The sequence below is a fragment of the Hylaeus volcanicus genome, chromosome 9, assembly GCF_026283585.1.
Source record: "Hylaeus volcanicus isolate JK05 chromosome 9, UHH_iyHylVolc1.0_haploid, whole genome shotgun sequence".
Classification (NCBI taxonomy): Eukaryota; Metazoa; Arthropoda; class Insecta; order Hymenoptera; family Colletidae; genus Hylaeus; species Hylaeus volcanicus.
Genome location: NC_071984.1, coordinates 3211706 through 3232778, shown reverse-complemented (window position 1 = coordinate 3232778; position 21073 = coordinate 3211706). Strand labels below are relative to the sequence as shown.

Here is a 21073-nt window from a genome sequence, read left to right as displayed (position 1 = left end):
ATGGTTATTCGTAACCAAAAATAATTTTTGTCGTCAATAACAGGTACCGGTTACCAAAAAATATTTCCATCGATAATAATGGTTATCAGTAACAGAAACAAATAAATCATAATATTTTGTAATCACTTCATTTCTTTGAAAATGTATGCATCGTTTAATAAGCACCGACTTCCATTTGAAATACTTGAAAAATATTTAAAGAATAACTGTTATTTCTGGTCCCTGCATTTTTCAATACAAATTTGTATAAATGTAGGTCAACGTATCCTTGACAACATATCCCTTGCCTTAATCGAAAGGTAATTAATTAATTCAAATAAATTTTCCAACCCTTCGCAGTGGTGTTTCCCCTTGGCAATGCTTTCGCTACAACCTTTCGATTCAACTTCATACTTACACAGTAGACAACAATGGTATCTCCTTAAAACTCCCACAACGTACAGACTCAAGCTGGTCGTATAGCTCCTGATGAGTTGACTGTTTCTAACCGTCAACTGGGCCTCGACTTCTGGTAGCTCCTTCAGAATTTGGATGCAGACGTCTATCAAGCCGTATATGTTCAGGGCTAGTTCCATTAAATCGAATAGGAACGCCACGTGCTCTTGCACCGGTAAATACGACGAGCCAACCAGCGCGAACGCGTTCAACATCTCGATGACTTGAGTCGCGCACTGCCACGTCACCACGTGCTGATCGAAGTAGCTCAAGTTCTGAAACTTCAACGTGATCGCCTCGAAGTTGAACTCGCTACGGGAATGCTTCTTCACTTTTCCGCCCTCGGCTACGTCGATGCTGAATTTCTTTCCGAACAATTTGCACACTTCCTTGGTCATCTTTTTAACGACATGCCTGGCCTCGTCTCTGACGCGTCCCACTCCGTAAAGTAGCACGTGCCGTTGATTGCAGTCGTGCTGGCTGCACGTCTCGTCCTTTAAACACATTTAGAACTCTTCAGCGTGTCGCTACCGAGAGAAAAATAAATTCTACTGATTACCTGGGGCAGCGGAAAGTGGGTAGTGTACAACAAGTGTCTACTATGACTCGAGGGCATCTTAGAATCGAGTCCTTCCTGAGTCCCGTGCCCCGCTAGCGCGTCTTCTTTGGGACTGTCCGGGGCATCCATACTGTTCTGTTGGTCTTCTTTAATATGTTGCAGCAGCTTGTCCAAATCATCGTCAATTTTACTATCATCATAATCCATTGTTCGTCCGTGATCTGTTACCTCTAATTTCGCTGGTTTTAAATCTATCCCTGGGAACAAGCTATCCTCGTCGATTGGTTCTCTATTACTTGGAGTTCCGGGTTTGCTGGCTGCTGGACCTAAATGAATTACAAACACGTTGAAACAAACGTCTCCAGGACAAGCTGGTCTCAGTTCCAATCAGCTACAGTACGTAGTAACCTAAAGTAGTAGTAACCTAAATGTGAGCCAGCGTACCTTGAATAAGATCTCCCCTGGAGATCAACGTGCACATGTACGCGTCATGCGAGAATACATCGTGCCTAATTAACTCTGAAAATAAGTGAACCAAATTCGTGAACTGAACTTTTGACTGTGCTGGTGTATTGTCTAATACCGGAGCGTCCATGTCCAAGAACTTCATGAGCAACGCTTGAAAGATCGGGAGCACATGCGGATTCCCATTGCTACAGACGCTATCTTTATCGTCATTGTCATTCGTCTCCCCAGTGACGTCGCTCTGCCGTTTCTCGAGCAGCTTAGCGACCGCCATAGCTCTGTGCTCCCCCCATCGTTCGGCGCTCACCGCCCACTCGCACAATATCTCAACCACAGCGGAATCCTGCTGCGGGTTGTACTCGGTTTTCGCGTCCCTTTCGTTCCCGGTGTCCTTCGGGGGCGACGTGAATATCTTAGCGTACAGAGTGTCCAAGGAATTGTTCGAGTCCATTCTGTCGAAGCTGTGCCGATCCAGGGCGTCCAAAGCAGCCAGGACTTTAGTCGTTGTTATCCCAGCGCTGCTCTGCTGCCACTTGTCGCAGGACCATTTGCCTTCGGCGGCCTGGGACCGCGCGCGTATGTTCTCCTGGCCGATCTTCAGCTGCTTCAATATAGGATTAGTAGCGCTCGCGGATGGACACGGTAAAGTCGTCGGAGGATACGATAAATAGTCCAAAGGGGAACCGTTTAGCACGGACGGAGCTTTCCCTTCGCCAACGCTGTTCCATACCAGCGCCGTTGGGCATTCCAATGTGATCACCTGAAAACGTAGAGACAGTTATCGAGGCTACGCGACTTTACTTTCGTATCGTACCTGTATTATCGTCGATAAACTATATATCACGTCTCTGTGATGGGGGCACGACAAGTAGTCGCTGAAAGCAGCGGTCAACGGATTCGGTGTTTGGCTAGCGGCGGCGGTTTCCTTCCCACCGTTCGCGTCGCTCTTATTTATGGACGGACTTTGAGGATTGCCGTTGGCCTCGACGTTGCTGCACATGTGGGCCAGCTTGCGACAGCACAGATACGCCAAACGCCTGGCTAGCAACTCGGACTGCACGAACTCCTCCAAGTATTGCAACGCCAATGGTAACAGAAGCTTCAAGATACCATCTTCCGAAGGGGAAGACTTGATTTTGTCCAACAACTCTAAAATCCACTGCAGCAATTCCTGTCTGTCTAATAAACCTTCTTCGAACATAAACTTCGCCAACTGAACGCAGTAATGCCATTGCTTCAACGCTAATTTGTGCTCCTCGTTCATGGTGTTTCCAGACGGTGTTTGATTATTCGAGTTTGGCGTGGCTGGTTGATTGGTAGCGGTTCCGTTGTTACCGTTGTTGTTACTGTTGATGTTATTGGTGCCGCTGTTGTTGTTACTGTTGCTGCTTCCAGAACCGTTGCTGTTGCAGGAATTATTCGCGACACCGTTGTTGCTAGCGCTATTCGTCGAGTGGCTATTTATGTAGTAATGTTCTTGTAACTTCGAGAGTTGATCCTTCAAGAATTTTATAAGCGTCCCCGTCCATTCTAAACGAACAAACAAAAACGGAAATTATTAACCGACGTTACTCTGGGCAAATTATATTTTCTTATTCACCTACCTGTAGTCGGATCGGGCAACTGTCTCTTCTTAATCTTAGCCTCCGAAACTGCGACCGTATAAGCCGAGCTGAGTTTAATGAACCAGGCTGCCCTCAGCATGGGTACTTGATACTCGCAGAGCATCATGAATATCTCTTCCTTCTTATTGAAGTTGGGAGCCTTCTTTGCGAGAGCTATCAACGGCTTGCAACCGGAGAGATCTTTGAACCACGCCTCGATGCCGTTTTTCGTCCTCGCGGTTACGGGCCAGAAATTGTCCTTCGGATTGATCTGTTGTCTCTTTCTACCTGTGTCCGGCATCGTAGACAGCTCCTCCTTCTTCGCTAGAATCGCGTTGAAGTACGCTCCCACTTTGGCGGCAGTGACGTTGCAATGCCTCGCTGTTCCGAACTCGTCGGACAGCTGAGGCATCGTGGCGAATCCATGTTTGACGTTAATAGAGGTGAGCTCGTCCTCTTTTTGTTTAGGTTCTTGGGGATAGACGTCAGGCGGCCCTAGTCTAGGCCGTTTCAGTGGCCGTTTCTCATACAATATTCCCATCATGGTACAAGGAAACTATCAAAATTGATCGCCGGTCATCGACATTACTTCCGTATACGATTAAACGAAACAGTCCTAGAGTTTCGGGCTCATTCTCGAAACTGCGTGAAAAATATAACCTTCGTTAATGACATATTTACAATTACTCAACACCGTCGACCGTAACACGACACTGTCATTACAATCGGATAAGCTTCCAGGTGGTGCGTTACTACTGAAATCGTTAACCTGAAAATACACGAGAATCAAGTTTAGACAACAAACGACATTTACGCGTCTGATTATCGCGTTTATCGATCTATTTAAATAAATTAATACGAACGAATACGTACTTGGATATCGCAACATCTTCCGAACCCACTCTGATGTCACTAGCAATGCAAATTACTCCAATAATACGAAGACGCTGACGATCTGACGAAGGTATAATGACAATCAGTCGACGACATTATCGCTTGATTAAACAATCGATAAATTAAAATAAATAAAATGCTCCGAACACTGTATTTACCATTGGAATGAATACATTATTGCATTGGAAATTTAAAGTGCGAGAATGCAAAAGGTTCCTAGGTTAGTCGTAAAGGATGGACTCTATGAAGTCACTAGGAATTTCCCTAGGGATGATTTAAGGGCTTAGAGAAATAAAGTATAGTCTTTATGAAGCCACTAGCGATTCCTAGGTTCATTGGTTATGGTTCTGGCACTAGGAATGACGAGGCAGTTTTCTATGAAACTCACTAGGAATTTCCCTAGGGATGATTTAAGGGCTTAGAGAAATAAAGTATAGTCTTTATGAAGCCACTAGCGATTCCTAGGTTCATTGGTTATGGTTCTGGCACTAGGCATGTCGAGGCAGTTTTCTATGAAACTCACTAGAAATCCCTAGGAATTTATGAACGCCTTAGTAATGTCACGGACCTTTGATCATATACAGGGTGTCCTGGAATTATTGCAAGAAACGGAAATGGGGGTAGCTGAGACGATTTTGAACAACAATTTCCTTTGCAAAAACGTCGAACGATGCTTCGTTTTTTAATTATTAACGAAAGACTACCGACCAATCACAGCGCCCGCGTAGCGCGCACTCAGCCGGGAGTGGCTGGCCCGAGCGCCCTGGCTGAGCGCGTGCTGTGATTGGTCGGTGGTCTTTCGTTAATAATTCAAAAACGAAACACCATCTGACATTTTTGCAAAGGAAATTGTTGTTCAGAATCGTCTCAGCTACCCCTCACTTCTGGTCCTTACACTAATTCTGGGACACCCTGTATACATGTATATCTAGTATCAGCTTGATACATATGAAATGTCGTTTATACAAATAAAACTCTAACTATACAAAACTACTTTTAATGAAACATTGTGCATTTAATTAAAATAATTGTCGCACACACCGCGGAGCGGTCAGATTTATTCGAACCCTAGGGTTTTTCCCATCCCTGGAATAATGTAAACATAGGGATAAACTGTATCTCTAGGGAATATTTCGTAGCTAGTAACAAAATGAGATATCGCGTAAAAGATAAAGTCCCTGAAAATGAACAGTGACGGACTCGCAAGTTTCACATCTGATAGATTTGTATAGTTTGTTCTACGAAAGTGTGAAGTTTATTCTTTGTTTTGTCTTTATTTTTTGAAAGTCAAAGTTCTGATGTAAGCAGTATAGGAGTCGATTGTTGTGTTTCGTGTAGTTAGGCGCACTGTCGAGTGCCGATTCTGTCTATGATTAAAGAGCACGAAACGAACCAAGTAGTAATGACTATTATTAAATAAACATGCGTCAATGTTTGGAGTGCGTCCACGGTTTAATTATTAGTGTTTATAAATAAATGCCGTGTGTTGCATCGTAACATACTTTAATTTATTTGTTAAACTAGGGTAACTAATATGGAAAAAGATGAAGTCATTTGTATCTCATCCGATGATGATGAAGAGACAGCAAAGGTGTGTGTGAGTGTGTGGGCGGGGGGTGCTTTGATAAACTGGAGTGTATCCATTTATTTCATTTGTAGCTTGTAAGCTCTGAATGGTCTGTTACGATTTGATTTTCTAGCGTTAAGTAGGTAGCGTTAAGAGCTTCAAAAGTTATATCATTAGCTGTTGCAGAACGAGAGCAATGGAAAAGGAGCATCCAAACAGACGGAAAACCTGGAAGATTCTCGGATGAAAGTGGAAGTTGAAGGAAACAACAATGAAAAGGTAGCAACCTGCGGAATAAAACGGAGCGTGTCCGATATGAACGACAGCCCCGATGCGGATTTCCAAAAGACTGCGAAAGTATTCGTATGCGAACGAGATTACAAAGCCCGATCGCCTACAGCAGGACAGAGCTCCGACGAGCACACAAATGTGCAAGAGAACGGAGCAGAAAGTCAGATACCGAAACCAAAATTGATCGTAAAGGAGAAGAAAGTATGCCCTCCTGTGGCGCAAGACATATTTCCTATGTTCCTTAGCTTATGTTTGCACAAAGATCGTTCAGACGAGATGAAAGTAATTACTAATAGGCTAAAGAGACGTTACGAACAGCTAGATCCTGCTTACGCCAATTCCGAAGCTTTTCTTACGTTCTTGAACGAAAAAAGAAACGATATCATGAACAAAACTCAATTGTATGTACATATTATAGAAGTAATGAACGTCATGAAAAGTAATCGTAAAAATACGTCCTCTTCGTTATTAAATGGCAGCGATCAAAATGCTGGCTGTTCGAATTCGGATGCTGTGAATAATAACGAAGACGAAATGGAGCAGGACGAATACGCTTCTTCGCCGAAGAGAAAATCGATTAAAAAATTGTTAAAGGCGATGAAACAGTGCGAGAAGGGTATAAAGAAACTGGAAGAATCAGAAATCAATTTCGATGAAGAAAACAATAGTAGTTATATGAAATTAGAGAGGTACAGGTATAGAATGGTGGAACTCTACAACAAACTTTGCGAATACACTGGAGAAAATGCTGACGCAGGAAGACAATACCTACGGCCCAAGCATCTCAGCACGACTGGAATCGTTGCTGTCGATCACGCAATCACGAGTTTCATCAACTCCAAAATATCTAAGAGGAACAAACTCAAGAAAGTTGGTGCTTTCGCAGACGCACTGATTTTTCCAGACTACAGTGACATTTTACAGTGCGTTGCGACGTGTAACGAGTCGCGGCAATTAGGACTGGATAACAAGAAACAGCAACAACTAGGTAAGTAGATCGAATTATCAAATATAAGTTTGTGTTTTTTCTTTTTTTTTACCTACGTTTGTTACAGCGAAGAAGGCGTTTACAGAATTGGGAGAGTATCTACAACGCTCTCGACGCAACGACTACTGGGACACGTTTTCTCTGTTCTTGGAAAACTCGGGAGACGATGATCCTGCGTTGAAGGATCCCGAGTTGGCTGAAAAATTAATGCAGAACAAGAAAGAGGGCGAAAAGAGATTAACGAATGTGTTTCAGGAGTACGTGAAGAAACAGGAAGAGATGAAGGATGATGCAACTGACACTAAAACGTCGTCAGAGAATGAGGAAGACGTAGAGAATAGTAGCGATAGCGATGAAGAAGATACTGACAACGAAAATATGAAAGATGACGTCAGTTCAAGGTTAAATAAGGATAAATCTATCGCAGATGAAGATGAAACGAGTCTAGACAATGCTAAAGTAACTGCTAAACGTAACACAGAGACAGCCGATAAAAGCAGTAAAAGTATAGACAGAGCTGATTTTGACATTATGGATGTAGACAATGCCAGCGATAAATTGAAGGATGTCAATGGTGACAGTTCGAAAGCAACAAACAGCGTAGCAAACATTCCTAAATGTGTAAGGAATTCCGAATCACAAGCAGCGAGTAAAGACGATACGACTAAGCCTTTACCTAATTTAACGTTATCTACTAATGTGGATAATGAAATTCTTATCCGCAAGACAAAAGGTATGAATATCGATGAAACTTAATCATCGATTAAGGGGGGGAAATAGGTTTAGAAAAGAATGTATGTAATTTAATGAAACTTTTAGAACAATTTATACATATATTCAAGTAAATATTATAATTTTTTAAAAGTATTTACTATGGAAGGTATCAGTTGCAACCTTTTGGAGGTTATCCTCAAACGTAGCTGGTTTGCGTACATTCTGGAGATCAGTTTTCATCTGAAATCAACAGGGATTTACATTTACTTTAAAGACATGTCTCTCTTCTATAAAAAGAATCTTTTTATTGGAAAAAACGTTATAGAAAAATGACAAAAAGTTATGCTCTTTGAACGAGGTTTGAGGTTTGAACACCTCTAAAGATGCAATATTCAATTTTTTAAGGGGGAGTTCAGGTTCATATAGTAGAAAGACATGTCTATTGATTTCAGATGAAAACTGTGGTCTCTGGAATGTACACAAAACAGCTAAGTTTGATGGTGACCTCCGAAGGGTGGCTCGAATATATGTATGTTCTCAAAGTTTCATTGAATTATATACATCCCTTGCTAAAAAAAATGCATGCGAATCACTAAAAAGACTTAGTCCTAAACCTATCTCCCTCCTTAATCATCGATTAAATGCAAGAAAGTGTTTTATGAAAGATTTGATGTACGTGTGTTGTAGAAGACGAGGCTAATATCACAAGAGAAGAAGAGTCAACGGATAACGTACGATTAGAAGAAGAGAAGCCACTGTTGCGGGTACGGTCTTTCGCTAAGCCTCCTACAACATGGGCGGACGTGCACGAGAAAGCAGACAAGTCAACGATAGACCACGGTACGGTGATCAACAACGGGATCGTAGATCTCACAGGGGAAACGCTGAATCAAAATTCGAACCTCGCTAAATGTAAAACGATTCAAATAGGATCGAAGGTACTGCCTCTAGTGAAAAGTAAGTTCAAGACGTTGGTCATACCGGCAGGTAAAAGTATAATTAAGGTAAAGAACATAACAAACAATTACGTGAGACTGAATTCGCAAGATATCGATTTGAGTAATGCAGCGAAATTGCAGAAAGGTCAGGCTATATCATTGCACAAAGTAGTCGATAGAAACAGGGATTCGACGATCGTGCATCTTCAATCTAATAATCAGCAGTCGAACGCCGGTAATCAGGCGAAAAATTTGCTAACGAAACAAAACGGTCCGATCATACGAATCCCTCCGCCTGGCCAAACTATATTGTTGACCGCGAAGCAAAAGGAAAGCTTGCAGTCTTTGACAGCGAATTCGTCTAAATCCAAGCCTACATAACTTAACGAAAAGTCGACTGTCGTTCATCTCGATCATTGTTACGCGAGCTCGTTTGGAAATGATAGATGATCGACCATTGTTGCGCGATATTAATTGTAAATGATGGACGGTCGATCGTCTTTGGTAGATAAACGGATAATTTTGTACACATGAATTGAAACTTAACAACACTGTACCAGTACGTTGATATGTTGTATGTAATAAATTTTTCATGACCCACTGAACCATTATGAAATTTTTATACATGAGAATATTATTTATAAATTTCACTTCTCAAAACTGTACGACTTGACGTTATTTATTTGCGTACTTTTGCCCTTGTTAGTCGCGAGTTATGTTATTCAGTAAGGCCTTCGTCAAGGCGAATTCTGGATCGGTGAGCCTCTCTACGATGTCGAAGTGATCGGTATTTTCTCTGAGTAAAATATACTCAACGTCGTCCACCATTGTAACCAGTTTCTAGAATCGAAATAGAGCGAATTAAACAGGTTCGATCTTAAAAGGAGCGAGTGCGAATTACCTGGGCGCATTTACGCGATTCGTCGATGAACGCTGGAGTATCGCATTCTCCATCGGTTACGATGACTTTCAACCCCCGTATGGGCTTGCTCTTTGTCGTGTCGACGATGGTAAAACTATACGCGTCGATGTCGGCTCTAAAACATGTAAAATTTTGTAATAAACGTGACAAGCAGCGCGGTAACCACGATCTATGAATATAGATAGTTCATAAAAGAGCAAGACTCACTGCGTAAGCTTCAGAGCATCGTTAATAGTAGTACCAAGAAGGGATTTCAAATCAAAGATACCACCTATTATGACGATACCTTTCAACAGACTCAAATGTCCCTGTTCTGTCATTCTATTCAGCCACGATTCATCGAATAAAAGACTAGCTGCCAAATGCGCGCCTGCACTGTGACCAGCGATCCATACACTCCTATAGGAATCCATTCGTTTCATTATAATCTTCATTGAAATCTTTAAGTCGTTCAGAAAATATTAGCAGGTACACGTACCTACTCTTTTGGTTCGAAGGAGACTTCAATATCTCTTCGACTGCTATTTTAATCTGCGATACTATATCTCCAAGTTTAACTGTAACACATACCATTTATGCGATATCAACTTTACACACCGATAACAGATGAAATGATGTGAAGCTTACCCTGTGGACACAGATCGTAGCCAACAGTTATAACTTTGATTCCATTCGCTACAAAAACTGACGCAGCAACAGCAGATATGTCTTTGTTACCTTCTTGCCAATATCCACCGTGTATGAATACAAATATCGGAGCATCTGGAATGAGCAGCGTTTACTTAATATTTTCAGAATGTACTTGTGTGCATAAAAATTGGCTAATTAACTTTACTATGTTATATTTACTATTAGAATAACGTATTTGTTTACGTATGTACCTTCAGGTAGATCTGTTCCATATATATCGTACTTAGTTCGGTCTGTAGGTCCATATGGAATGTCGAGTTTGCACTTGAGGGTTTTACGAGCCTTCTTTGTGGCTGTAAGAATAAATTGTTAGCAAATCCCTCGAAAGAAGACTATCACAGTAAACTAAACTACAGGTCCGAGTTACCTTCTGTAATAAATTTGTAATGATACTGCAGCACTTCTACGTGGCCAAATCTCTTGCTCCACATGCTGGGCGTATAGTTCGCCTCATGATTCTACATAAAAAAAGAACAGCGTAACCTTTAATGCAGAGCTAAGAAAGATTGTATTCAAAGGATGCAAGATAAGATCAAGATAAACCATCTTAACAAATGAGTCCAACTACATCTGTGAAGAAAATTTTTTATACCGACCAAAAAAAATGTAAATAAAATGTAATAATTTGTTGAAAATTCGAATGAATATTCGACGAGTAATTAATAAAATAATAGAACTTATTAATATTAGAATTGTACATTTGTGTCAAAAATGAACCTTTGATACGTACCGAGACCGACATTTTCGTTAAATAACTGTGCTAGAGTAATTTTTGGTTCCTTAACTGGCTGCCAAAGACTTACTAGAAGGTCTACTAGCCTCGTTGTGCTTTTATTAACAAGTTGATAGTAGTGGGAATGGCGATGTTGACGTGTACTTCTATAATCATAGGGTGGAAGTTGCACGATAGGAAAGCGTTATATAAACAGCATTGTTACATAAACGGCAAAAGCTTTCTGAATTTTTACAGAAATCAGTTCTTCGATGATCCAAAATCCTTTTTATGGAAGCAGAGAAGGCGATGCATAGATATGTTCGAGAGACTAGTGCATTCCCTTGCTTTCGACAAAAAGAACTTCTGTAGAAAAACTAAAGTGCTACAATTGTGCCTAGCATCTCAATCGAATCTTGCATCGATTATTTCACATTCAATGCCAATGCGAGTCGACCTAAGAAGTCAGCAAAGGATGAAACGTGTCTGTTGAAGATTTACATAGTTTATCGTGAGCTCGCAAAGAAGGTAGCGAGAATGGGATACGGTTGGAGAGATTGAAAACCAGAAAAACCGGTCCCACTCTTCCGTGACGCGTCACCATTCTCTATAGAGAAGTCACAGGTAGATGGTAGACCCGTAGCAGCTGATGTATCGAATATCGTGCCACGTCGACGCTTGCCCGCAGACCACAGGTAAGAGAAACCTTTCCCGGTCAAAAATTCGCCGGTTCGACGAGCACGAGGTAGCCAAATCCGAATGAAGGAATTATTGGCGCCATCTTTGCCTCCAAACTGGCGTTCCGACAATCTCCGGATCTTTTTCTGAAATTGAAAAAGAGATTTAGACGCTTATTTAGACGGTTATTTACGCAAGCGTGTAAATAAAAATGCAAGCGCAGACCGAAGAAAATGCTACAAACGTGCGATCCATACGGTTTCGTCGAATCCGTAACAAAACGATAATAATCTTATGTAATAGATACGTGAAACTAAGATAGCCCCTCGCGATAGCCATTCTCGGTTTACACGTCTCGCAACCGATTCTCGAGTGCACACCGGGTTAATTTATTTGACCCGACGACTACGCCCGCTTCCAATTAGTTTTCACGGAATTAACCGGGGTATCTCGCATTTGCCTACGGCGAAATTTACAACGGTTTTCTTTAATTCCGCTATTTATATTACTCTACTCTCGCTGAACTCTACTCTGAGCTGTTTACATTGTATGTAAACATTGTAACAACTTGCGTTGCTATAACGATTACAGTATAATCGCATCGACTAGTTCCCACGCGTGGGAGCATTCCTTTCCCAGCCTAAACCTACCATCAACGAGTTCAATAGCAAGTACTTAGCAAGGGAAACAGTGATACGATAACTATGCTAAGGAAAAGCTGTCGAAAAAACTACTTGTACTCTCAAGTCCGAATATAGAAAACGTCGAGTCACTCGAGTAACGCGTTTCTTTAAATTCCCACGATTCTTCGAAAGTTTCGCCGTTGTTGGTAATATTCTCGTTTGGCTCTGCCTGTATAGTTTCACCTCCAGACGGCGTGAACGATCCCTGAAACCGAGGAGATTTTCTTAAAATTATGTTACGACACGTGGAAATGTAAATGTGTATTTAAAACAAACGAGAAAAAAAAAAAATATAACCGATCCTGCCAGGATTCGAACCTGGAATCTTCTGATCCGTAGTCAGACGCGTTATCCGTTGCGCCACAGGACCGACTTGGAGTAGTTGTTTTATTACGAATGATATTGGGAGATCCAAAGAACTCTTTCTCAGTTTACCAGCCTTTCGGAGCAGTTGGAGCATCACTGGAACCTGGGGAATGGAGAACATCGATTATATTCAAAAGTTGTGAACGTTTGATTCAGGAATTAATATATGTATATGTACAGACTGTTTCGTTTTACTGGTGTATCCTATTTCACCTATTTCGTCAAATATGCTCGAGTCGAAGTCTAGATTCACGAATGATTTATTGATCTATTATTGGCTAGTGGATGCAACAGTCACGATAAAGCTGAAATCTGAAATGCCAATTGTTATCGTTGTATCAGAGAACGTTGGGATGTTGATCCTTTTCGAATCGTTTCGTACGTTATAGAAGCTGAATTAATGATGGTAGCTTGTTAATAGACTAGCGACCACTGCTTTGTTATCTACAAGGGAGATTGTATGCTCCCATCGTTGTATGAATTTCGTAATATTGAGTTATAGGATTTAGGGATTTTGATAAAGATATTTCTCATGTGATCTAGAATATAGATTCCAGATCGTACGATATCGGTACGAATTACATCGGTCGACCCTGTCGCGACGAAAGTCGAGGAAACAATGTGCCACCGCGCAACGACGTCGCGCAGTGCCTCCGCGTAACAATATGGCCGCCACTCACGCATGCGCGCTGCGTCTAGCGTCAGGGAAGTGTCTAGCGCGAAGAATGCCCGAAGTATAAAAGAATTGGAAATATCTATTCGTTGTTATTTCTGAAAATGCTATAACTGTAATGATAAAATAAATACAAGTATCGGTAAAACAAGTTAGTGTAAGTTAGTGTAAGTTAGTGTAAGTTAGTGTAAGTTATAATAAGTCAGGGATAATAAGAAAAGGGTAGAAAATGAACGATAGTTGACGTTCGATCCTACTTTACGGATGAGAGATGCTATAAAAAGAACAATTAGATGGAAGATTAATATCTTCCGAATAAAATAAATTCTTATATAAAATTCAATGTTTGTAGCCACGTTCGCGAATATTTTATTTTGCATAAAGATCCGCAGTCTGTTGATTACATTTAAAAGCGAAAAACGAAACCAGAATGCTTCCCACCTATAAAAAAGATCGATGGCGATCATAGGTACCGGATCGAAGTGGCTGGAAGTACCGTAAGAAAAAGAAGACCGAGCTGAACCGGCCACGTACCGTTTCCTCTAGGTACGGTCCTGGTTGCGCGAGTCCTGATCGCGCACGAATGTTCCGAAGCCGCCGCGAGGAAAAGTGGGGTTAGGTTGCAGCAGAGGGAGAGGAGTTTTCTCGGAGCGAAAAGAGGGGATAGAACATCGGTGTGGAGCAGAAGTAAACGTATAGTTCTTTGTCCCCGACGAAGCCGTGCGAGGAAGGAGTAAGCGAGACGGCGCGAGCGGTACGTGGAGAAAGCGAGAGAGAGTTATCCGGCGACGAGCGAGCCAGAGAGAGACAGGTAAGTAGAAAGGAACGCGCAACTCGTGGAATGCCGTGTCCTCGCGTGCTCGTGTCGTACATACAACGTATCTGAACGCAGCCATTACGGGTCGACAGAACCGTTCTCGGTGACGCTATGCCACAGTAAGAGCCGTGCTCACGCGCGCAGTGATCGTGGAAGAATCGGTACGGGATACACGTGTGTTTTCGCGAATCGAACGAGACCGAGAGTGAAGAAGAGCCTCGATTGCTGGTGTTGAAAAAATTTTCGTAAGTTTGTTCTCGTGCGCGTATTCGGGTTACGGGGTTTCTCGGCGCGCGGCGTCGCGCGGACGTACGATCGCTGATTGTTGATTCCAAGTAGCTCCAGCACGCAGCTGATCGAAAAATACTCGTTGTTCACAGAGTAACAGGTTAAAACGCAACAATGTTCGACGTATTCGGCTCGGTGAAGGGACTGTTGAAGCTCGACGCCGTGTGCATCGACAACAACGTGTTCCGGCTCCACTACAAGGCGACGGTGATCATACTGATCGCCTTCTCGTTGCTGGTCACGTCCAGACAGTACATCGGTGACCCCATAGATTGCATCGTGGACGAGATACCTCTCCACGTGATGGACACCTACTGCTGGATCTACTCGACGTTCACCATCCCGGACCGGACCGGGATCGTGGGCAAGGACCTGGTGCAGCCGGGCGTAGCGGCCCACGTCGAGGGCGAGGACGAGGTCAAGTACCACAAGTACTACCAGTGGGTGTGCTTCACGCTCTTCTTCCAGGCGATACTGTTCTACGTGCCACGGTACCTCTGGAAGACCTGGGAGGGGGGCCGGATCAAGATGCTGGTACTCGACCTGAACTGCCCGGTGATGAGCGAGGACTGCAAGGTGGAGAGGAGGAAGCTCCTGGTCGACTACTTCGTCAGCAACCTGCACACCCAGAACTTCTACGCGTTCCGATTCTTCCTTTGCGAGGTGCTGAACTTCGTGAACGTGGTGGGCCAGATATACTTCATGGACTTCTTCCTGGACGGGGAGTTCACCACGTACGGCTCGGACGTGATGAAGTTCACCGAGATGGAGCCCGAGGAGAGGATCGACCCCATGTCGCGCGTCTTCCCCAAGGTCACCAAATGTACGTTCCACAAGTACGGTGCGTCCGGGACGGTGCAGAAGTTCGACGGGCTGTGCGTGCTCCCGTTGAACATCGTCAACGAGAAGATCTACGTGTTCCTCTGGTTCTGGTTCATCATCCTGTCGGTGCTTAGCGGGCTGACCCTCGCCTACCGTGCCGCGGTCGTCGCCGGACCGAAGCTTCGTCTGGTGCTGCTGCGCGCCCGGTCGCGGCTCTCGCCCCAGGACCACATCGAAACCATCGCCGAGAAGTGCCAGATCGGCGACTGGTTCGTCCTCTACCAGCTCGGCAAGAACATAGACCCGCTGGTTTACAAGCAGCTCGTCTCGGACCTCGCCACCAAGCTCCAGGGAAAAGAATCCGTCTAGTTTCTAGTTTCGTTCCTTTATTTTCGCATTTTTCGATACCCTCGACCCCGCCTCTACACATCCGGTTTCGTACAGAAATTGCAGCCGGGTCGGAAGGGTCGGTGTCTCTTCGTTCTTACTTCGGTCGGCGCGACGGAGACGGGGAAACTTTCGGTCGAACAACTGTCGCACAACTGTCGAACGATTTATCTATCTACAGGGTGTCTCGAACATTTTGTAACACATTGACAAGGCTGGTTCGGGAGGTGATTTGAAACAACTTTTTCCTTGGCGAAAATGTTGTACGAGGCTTCGTTAAGGAGATAGCAACGAAAAACTCCGGACCAATCAGAGCGCGAGGAGGCCGGCGGAGCGCCCGCGGCAGCGTATGAGCGCGGCCGCCTAGCGCGTAGCCACGCCTACTGCGGGCGCTCCAATGGCATACTCGCACTCTGATTGGTCCGGACTTTTCCGTTAATATCTCCTCAACGAAGCCACGGACAACATTTTCGCTAAGGAAAAAGTTGTTTCGAATCACCTCCACTGTGTATATACAGGGTGACCCAAAAACGTTGTAACATCTTCAAGTATGTGATTCGGAGGGTGATTTGAAACAACTTTTTCCTTGGCGTAAATATTGTCCGAAGCTTCGTTGAGGAGATATTAACGGACAAACATTGACCAATTAGAGCGCGAGGAGGCCGGTGGAGCGCTCGCGCAGCGTATGAGCGCGGCCGCCTAGCGTGTAGCCACGCCTACTCCGGGCGCTCTGATTGATCAGTGTTTTTCGTTAATATCTCCTCAACGAAGCTTCTGACAATATTTTCGCCAAGGAAAAAGTTGTTTCAAATCACCTCCACTGTGTATATACAGGGTGACCCAAAAACGTTGTAACATCTTCAAATATGTGATTCGGAGGGTGATTTGAAACAACTTTTTCCTTGGCGAAAATATTGTCCGAAGCTTCGTTGAGGAGATATTAACAGAAAACCCCGACCAATCAGAGCGCTCCAACAGTATCCGCGCGTTCTGATTGGTCGACATTTTCCGTTAATATCTCTTTAACGAAGCCTCGGACAACATTTTCGCTAAGGAAAAAGTTGTTTTAAATCATCCTTCCGAACCACCTCTTTCAATGACCTCCACCATTTTTGGGACACCCTGTATTTCGTTCGACGTTCCATTTACTCGATCGAAATTTCGCCCGTCTCCCGTTTGCGTCCGGATACGCGCATTCCATATTTCTCGAAAATTTTTATCGCCCGCGGGCGCGCACAAACTCGCCTCTAAGATTACAATGAACGTTGATATCGATAAAGCGGTACAGAAGACATCGAGCGAATCGATGGGAGAATTAACGACTACCGCCATGTTTAAGAAAAATGTTGGTAACTTGCGAAAGGACTTTAAACTTTCCGCGTTAATAAATAGCCTGACTCGTGCATATCGATAGAAAGTAAGTAAAAACACTCGTTCGTTTCTAATCGAATGTCGCGAGTGGATCTTGGAACAGCCTACGAGCTAGGTAGACAAAGCGTTAACATATTCTTTGTATTTTTTTTTTTTTCAGTCGAGCTACGAATCCATTCCATTATTTTGCTGATAATATAAATCGATAGTCTTCCCTTGCCTTGGGATTTCTTCGAATCCCTCTCACTTCGGACTCGTCCTTTGTTGCTTTCGTTTTGTAGTAACAATTACTCGTAACTCTCTCCAGCGTGCAAAGATTCGCTCCGAGATATCGGACGAAATAAAGACAGACGGCCAGGGAGAATCGCTGATATTAATTTTTGTAACGCTGCCGTGTTTATCGCAATAAAAATCATTCCTTTTAAACGATCGATGCCTCTCGACGGATCCGACGGACAAGAGGACATCGGTGACAGACTTTAGTATTAAATTCCTCCGTAGACTTCCGAGGCCTTTGTAGACTTTGATAGCGTGATAAAACGGAGGACGTTTATTTGCTTCTAAGGGAAATTCGGAATCGCTGTTGTTCGAAACGGCGTTAACTCGTTCGGCGTACGCTTCTCGTTTTCAAACTGAACTTACTGAAACCGGAAGCTACGAGTCGGACCGGATTAACGATCCAGCCATTTTTTGGCGACGAAACGAAGGAATCGTTAGCTTTCGGTACATTACGATACAGGGTGTCCCAAAAATGTCGAAGAAGAACGAAGAGGTCCTTTAAAAGGGTGGTTCGGGGGGTGATTTGAAACAACTTTTTCCTTTGCGAAAATGTCGTCCGAGGCTTCGTTTAGGAGATATTGGAGGAGAAAGCGTCGACCAATCAAAGCGCGAGGCGGCCGCGCTCCCCGACCAATCAGAGCGCGAGTATGCCGGTGGAGCGGCCGAGGTAGCGTACGAGCGCGGTCGCTTAGCGCGTAGCCTACGCCTACCGCGAGCGCTCCACCGGAATCCTCGCGCTCTGATTGGTCCGGAGTTATTCCGTTAATATCTCCTCAACGAAGCCTCGGACAACATTTTCCCTCAGGAAAAAGTTGTTTCGAATCACCCTCCAAACCACCCGTTTCAACGACCTTCTTCGTTCTTCTTCAACATTTTTGGGACACTCTATACATTTATAAGTATTACACACACACACTCGGTGTAAGAAGTAATTCGTGCAGCAACCAATTTAAAATAACAGCTAATAAGAAAAGAAATAAGACATTAACGTTAAAAGCTATAAACTTCAAGTTACTAAAAATATGTAGGTACGTTGATTGTTTCTTGCCCTAAAATTTATTAACAAAATAAATATACGAAGTTTTATATCGAATTGGTTCCTGTACGAATACTCGTTACACCGACTGTGAGTGTTCCATTAAAAACCGTAACGAACTCGGAACGAAAGCCTGTTCCCTGTATTTTTTTTTAAGCTACTTTTTACGAAGCTATCGGATTCTTCAGAATTTGTTCATTTGCTAAACATTCTTCATTTCTCGTTCTGCGGACGCATTTCTGTTTTTCATACCGTAAGCGTTAGGAATACACTTGTATATTGTAGGCCATCTTACGAAATAGAAAATATAAATTTATTATAAATAAATAAATATATACATATATATATTTTTACACATATATATATATATATATATGTATACACATGTATTTAGATAATTATATATAGACACGGATTAATAGGATAAAATAAAGGAGAAAAGTAAGGAAAAGAGTGAATGTGATGCCCAACGCTCAAAGTAAGGCTGCCGAGTAATCGAGACACTCCACATCGTCGTGATTCTTATATTTTCTATTTAGGGTTATACGCGCGAATAGACTTAGTGACTAACTATAATTTTTGTTCTTGCTCCTCCGCGCTTCATGCCAGTCTTTTTTTTTCTACAATTCTTACGTACGTATGTATTTCGCATAATGTCCTAACCGCCCCCCTCCTCCCCCCCCCGTAGGAAACTCGTTTGTTCCTTGGTCTACTTTTGTTTTTCTTTTTTTTTCGTTTTTACGATCGTTCGAGCAGAGTACGAACGCTCGCGCGAGACAACCATGGAGTTTTCAAGTGCCTAATTAGCGTTATATCGTCGATCGCAGTGGGCATGCAAAAGTAAATCGCGAATTGCATTCCGTAGAATAAAGTGATAAACTTTTCGATTAATGTAATTATAACGACCCAGCCGATCGCTGGGAAAACGAGTGATAGTTGATTGATAACGCCAATATATTTCTGCTACAATTGATATACCGTTTCTTTACTCGTTGATACTCGTAGTTACTGTTTTCTAAAGAATATCTATATATACATATATATGTGTGCGTGTGTGCGTGTGCGTGCGTGTGTGTAGAGCGTTAACGAATAAATTCGTCAAGGTCGGAGAAACCGTAGGCAGTACAGAGTGTACGAGTTCACAAATTACTATCGCATTGTTCGCCTTAATCATGCTTTGGACTGATAAATACTGCCCCCGATATATAACTATATATATATACATACATATATATATCTATTTTCGTACGAATGTTTCTTTATGAAATTGAACAAATAAACGTCAGCGAGTAATCCATCGACGGGTCTTTGTCTCTCGAAACCTCGCCATCCCAATGGTATTCGCGTTTAACCCTCTATTTACCGAACTTTCTCGAAAGGTTTTCAAATCTGGGCGGCCATCTTGGTCTCGTAACGTCTTATACAGGGTGTCCCAAAAATGGTGGAGGTCATTGAAAGAGATGGTTCAGGAGGTGATTTAAAACAACTTTTTCCTTAGCGAAAATGTTGTCCGAGGCTTCGTTAAAGAGATATTAACGGAAAAAGTCGACCAATCAAAACGCGCGGATACTGTTGGAGCGCTCTGATTGGTCGGGGTTTTCTGTTAATATCTCCTCAACGAAGCCTCGGACAACATTTTCGCTAAGGAAAAAGTTGTTTCAAATCACCTCCCGAACCACCCCTTTCAAGGTGTTACATCGTTTTTGGGACACCTTGTATATACAGAGTAGAGGTGATTTGAAACAACTTTTTCCTTAGCGAAAATGTTGTCCGAGGCTTCGTTGAGGAGATATTAACGGAAAACAGTGACCAATCAGAGCGCGAGGATGCCGGCGGAGCGCCCGCGGCAGCGTATGAGCGCGGCCGCCTAGCGCGTAGCCACGCCTACTGCGGCCGCTCCACCGGCGTCCTCGCGCTCTGATTGGTCAGTGTTTTCCATTAATATCTCCTCAACGAAGCCTCGGACAACATTTTCGCTAAGGAAAAATTTGTTTCAAATCACCTCCCGAACCACCCCTTTCAAGGTGTTAAAACCTTTTTTTGGACACCCTGTAGAGTCGTCTGCTAACAAGCTTCCAAATTTTGGACCAAAAGGATAAAGTTTGTGCTGCCATCCGACAATTCGAAAGTCACCATGGGAAAATTGACGGTAAATAAACGGTTAAACTAACTCCTAACCAAACTGTTAATGACCCTGCACGATACCGAACGAGGAGATTTATTAAATTGCATAACAACCGAATGCCCGCGAGGGTTCCTCACACGTGTGCACCAATTAGGGATTAACGATCAGTAAAACGAACCTCGTTCGAGCATTCGAGGTCCAACCAATCTCGGATCCCTCTGTTTTGTTGCATTGGGGGACACGGGGAATCATTATTCTCATTAGTAACTTAACCCCCGCAATTTATCCGTAACGTTAACATGACGCGAAATCAAACTATTACACGGGTTGCGTAATATGGAACGACCGACTAGCCACTAACTACTTTTCCGTGGTCTGTAGATATACGGCCACCGTAATAAGTAGATTTTTATACTATGCGAGAATATAAAAAATATCAAGAGCAAAGTTCATTTTATAATATCTGCAGAGTAAAATAAATTCCTGTTTAGGTTCGATTTTTGTGTCTAGTAATCAGTATTCGTACAGGAGCCAATTCATAATAAAACTTCGTACATTTATTTTATTAATGAATTTTAGGGGAAGAAATAATTAACCAATATTCCTACATATTTTCAGGGTAGATTTTGCTTAAATTAAAGTCTGTTACTTTCAATACTAACCTCTTATTTCTATTCTTATTAGTTTTATTTTAATTCTTAATAATCTTTTTTATATTCCTACATATTGTTTACATTTTGTACGTCTTGCACATTCAAACTTCCTATAA

The 21073-nt window shown here is 42.9% G+C and overlaps 4 protein-coding genes and 1 non-coding gene across 13 annotated transcripts; 2 read left to right on the top strand and 3 right to left on the bottom strand.

Annotated features, from left to right (window-relative positions):
* Window positions 1–231: 231 nt before the first annotated feature.
* Window positions 232–4183, bottom strand: LOC128881962 (mediator of RNA polymerase II transcription subunit 12-like). The gene is made up of 7 exons (XM_054133437.1): window positions 3937–4183; window positions 3064–3832; window positions 2274–2989; window positions 1439–2219; window positions 995–1320; window positions 398–929; window positions 232–287 (listed from the first exon to the last, which is right to left on the bottom strand). Exons 2-7 carry the CDS (start codon window positions 3605–3607, stop codon window positions 232–234), a joined length of 2955 nt encoding a protein of 984 aa, XP_053989412.1. The 5' UTR covers window positions 3608–3832; window positions 3937–4183.
* A 988-nt stretch (window positions 4184–5171) lies between these two features.
* On the top strand, window positions 5172–9060 carry LOC128881930 (uncharacterized). Of its 5 annotated transcripts, none has more exons than XM_054133379.1 (5): window positions 5172–5396; window positions 5482–5548; window positions 5702–6803; window positions 6871–7536; window positions 8205–9060. In XM_054133379.1, the coding sequence occupies exons 1-5, from the start codon at window positions 5380–5382 to the stop codon at window positions 8834–8836; spliced, it is 2484 nt and encodes an 827-aa protein (XP_053989354.1). In that variant the 5' UTR covers window positions 5172–5379; the 3' UTR covers window positions 8837–9060. The 5 variants fall into 5 exon arrangements, with proteins under 5 accessions (XP_053989354.1, XP_053989355.1, XP_053989356.1 ...); XM_054133380.1 differs by having other exon boundaries at window positions 5173–5396; window positions 5711–6803; XM_054133381.1 differs by having other exon boundaries at window positions 5173–5548.
* Window positions 9061–9114: 54 nt separating this feature from the next.
* Window positions 9115–12832, bottom strand: LOC128881935 (kynurenine formamidase). Of its 4 annotated transcripts, none has more exons than XM_054133391.1 (11): window positions 12689–12832; window positions 11702–12609; window positions 11281–11603; window positions 10798–10946; window positions 10435–10525; window positions 10259–10360; window positions 10005–10139; window positions 9856–9934; window positions 9585–9776; window positions 9357–9492; window positions 9115–9295 (listed from the first exon to the last, which is right to left on the bottom strand). In XM_054133391.1, exons 4-11 carry the CDS (start codon window positions 10807–10809, stop codon window positions 9158–9160), a joined length of 885 nt encoding a protein of 294 aa, XP_053989366.1. In that variant the 5' UTR covers window positions 10810–10946; window positions 11281–11603; window positions 11702–12609; window positions 12689–12832; the 3' UTR covers window positions 9115–9157. The 4 variants fall into 4 exon arrangements, with proteins under 4 accessions (XP_053989366.1, XP_053989365.1, XP_053989363.1 ...); XM_054133390.1 differs by having other exon boundaries at window positions 11281–12345; window positions 12459–12609; XM_054133388.1 differs by having other exon boundaries at window positions 11281–12609.
* Window positions 12438–12510, bottom strand: Trnar-acg (transfer RNA arginine (anticodon ACG)). Its single transcript has one exon. It is a non-coding gene; the product is annotated as a tRNA-Arg (tRNA).
* Window positions 12833–13733: 901 nt separating the features above from the next.
* Window positions 13734–15872, top strand: LOC128881934 (innexin inx2). 2 transcript variants are annotated; one of them, XM_054133387.1, is made up of 2 exons: window positions 13734–13990; window positions 14377–15872. In XM_054133387.1, exon 2 carries the CDS (start codon window positions 14399–14401, stop codon window positions 15473–15475), a length of 1077 nt encoding a protein of 358 aa, XP_053989362.1. In that variant the 5' UTR covers window positions 13734–13990; window positions 14377–14398; the 3' UTR covers window positions 15476–15872. The 2 variants fall into 2 exon arrangements, with proteins under 2 accessions (XP_053989362.1, XP_053989361.1); XM_054133386.1 differs by lacking the exon at window positions 13734–13990 and adding an exon at window positions 14018–14241.
* The last annotated feature ends 5201 nt before the right edge of the window (window positions 15873–21073 follow it).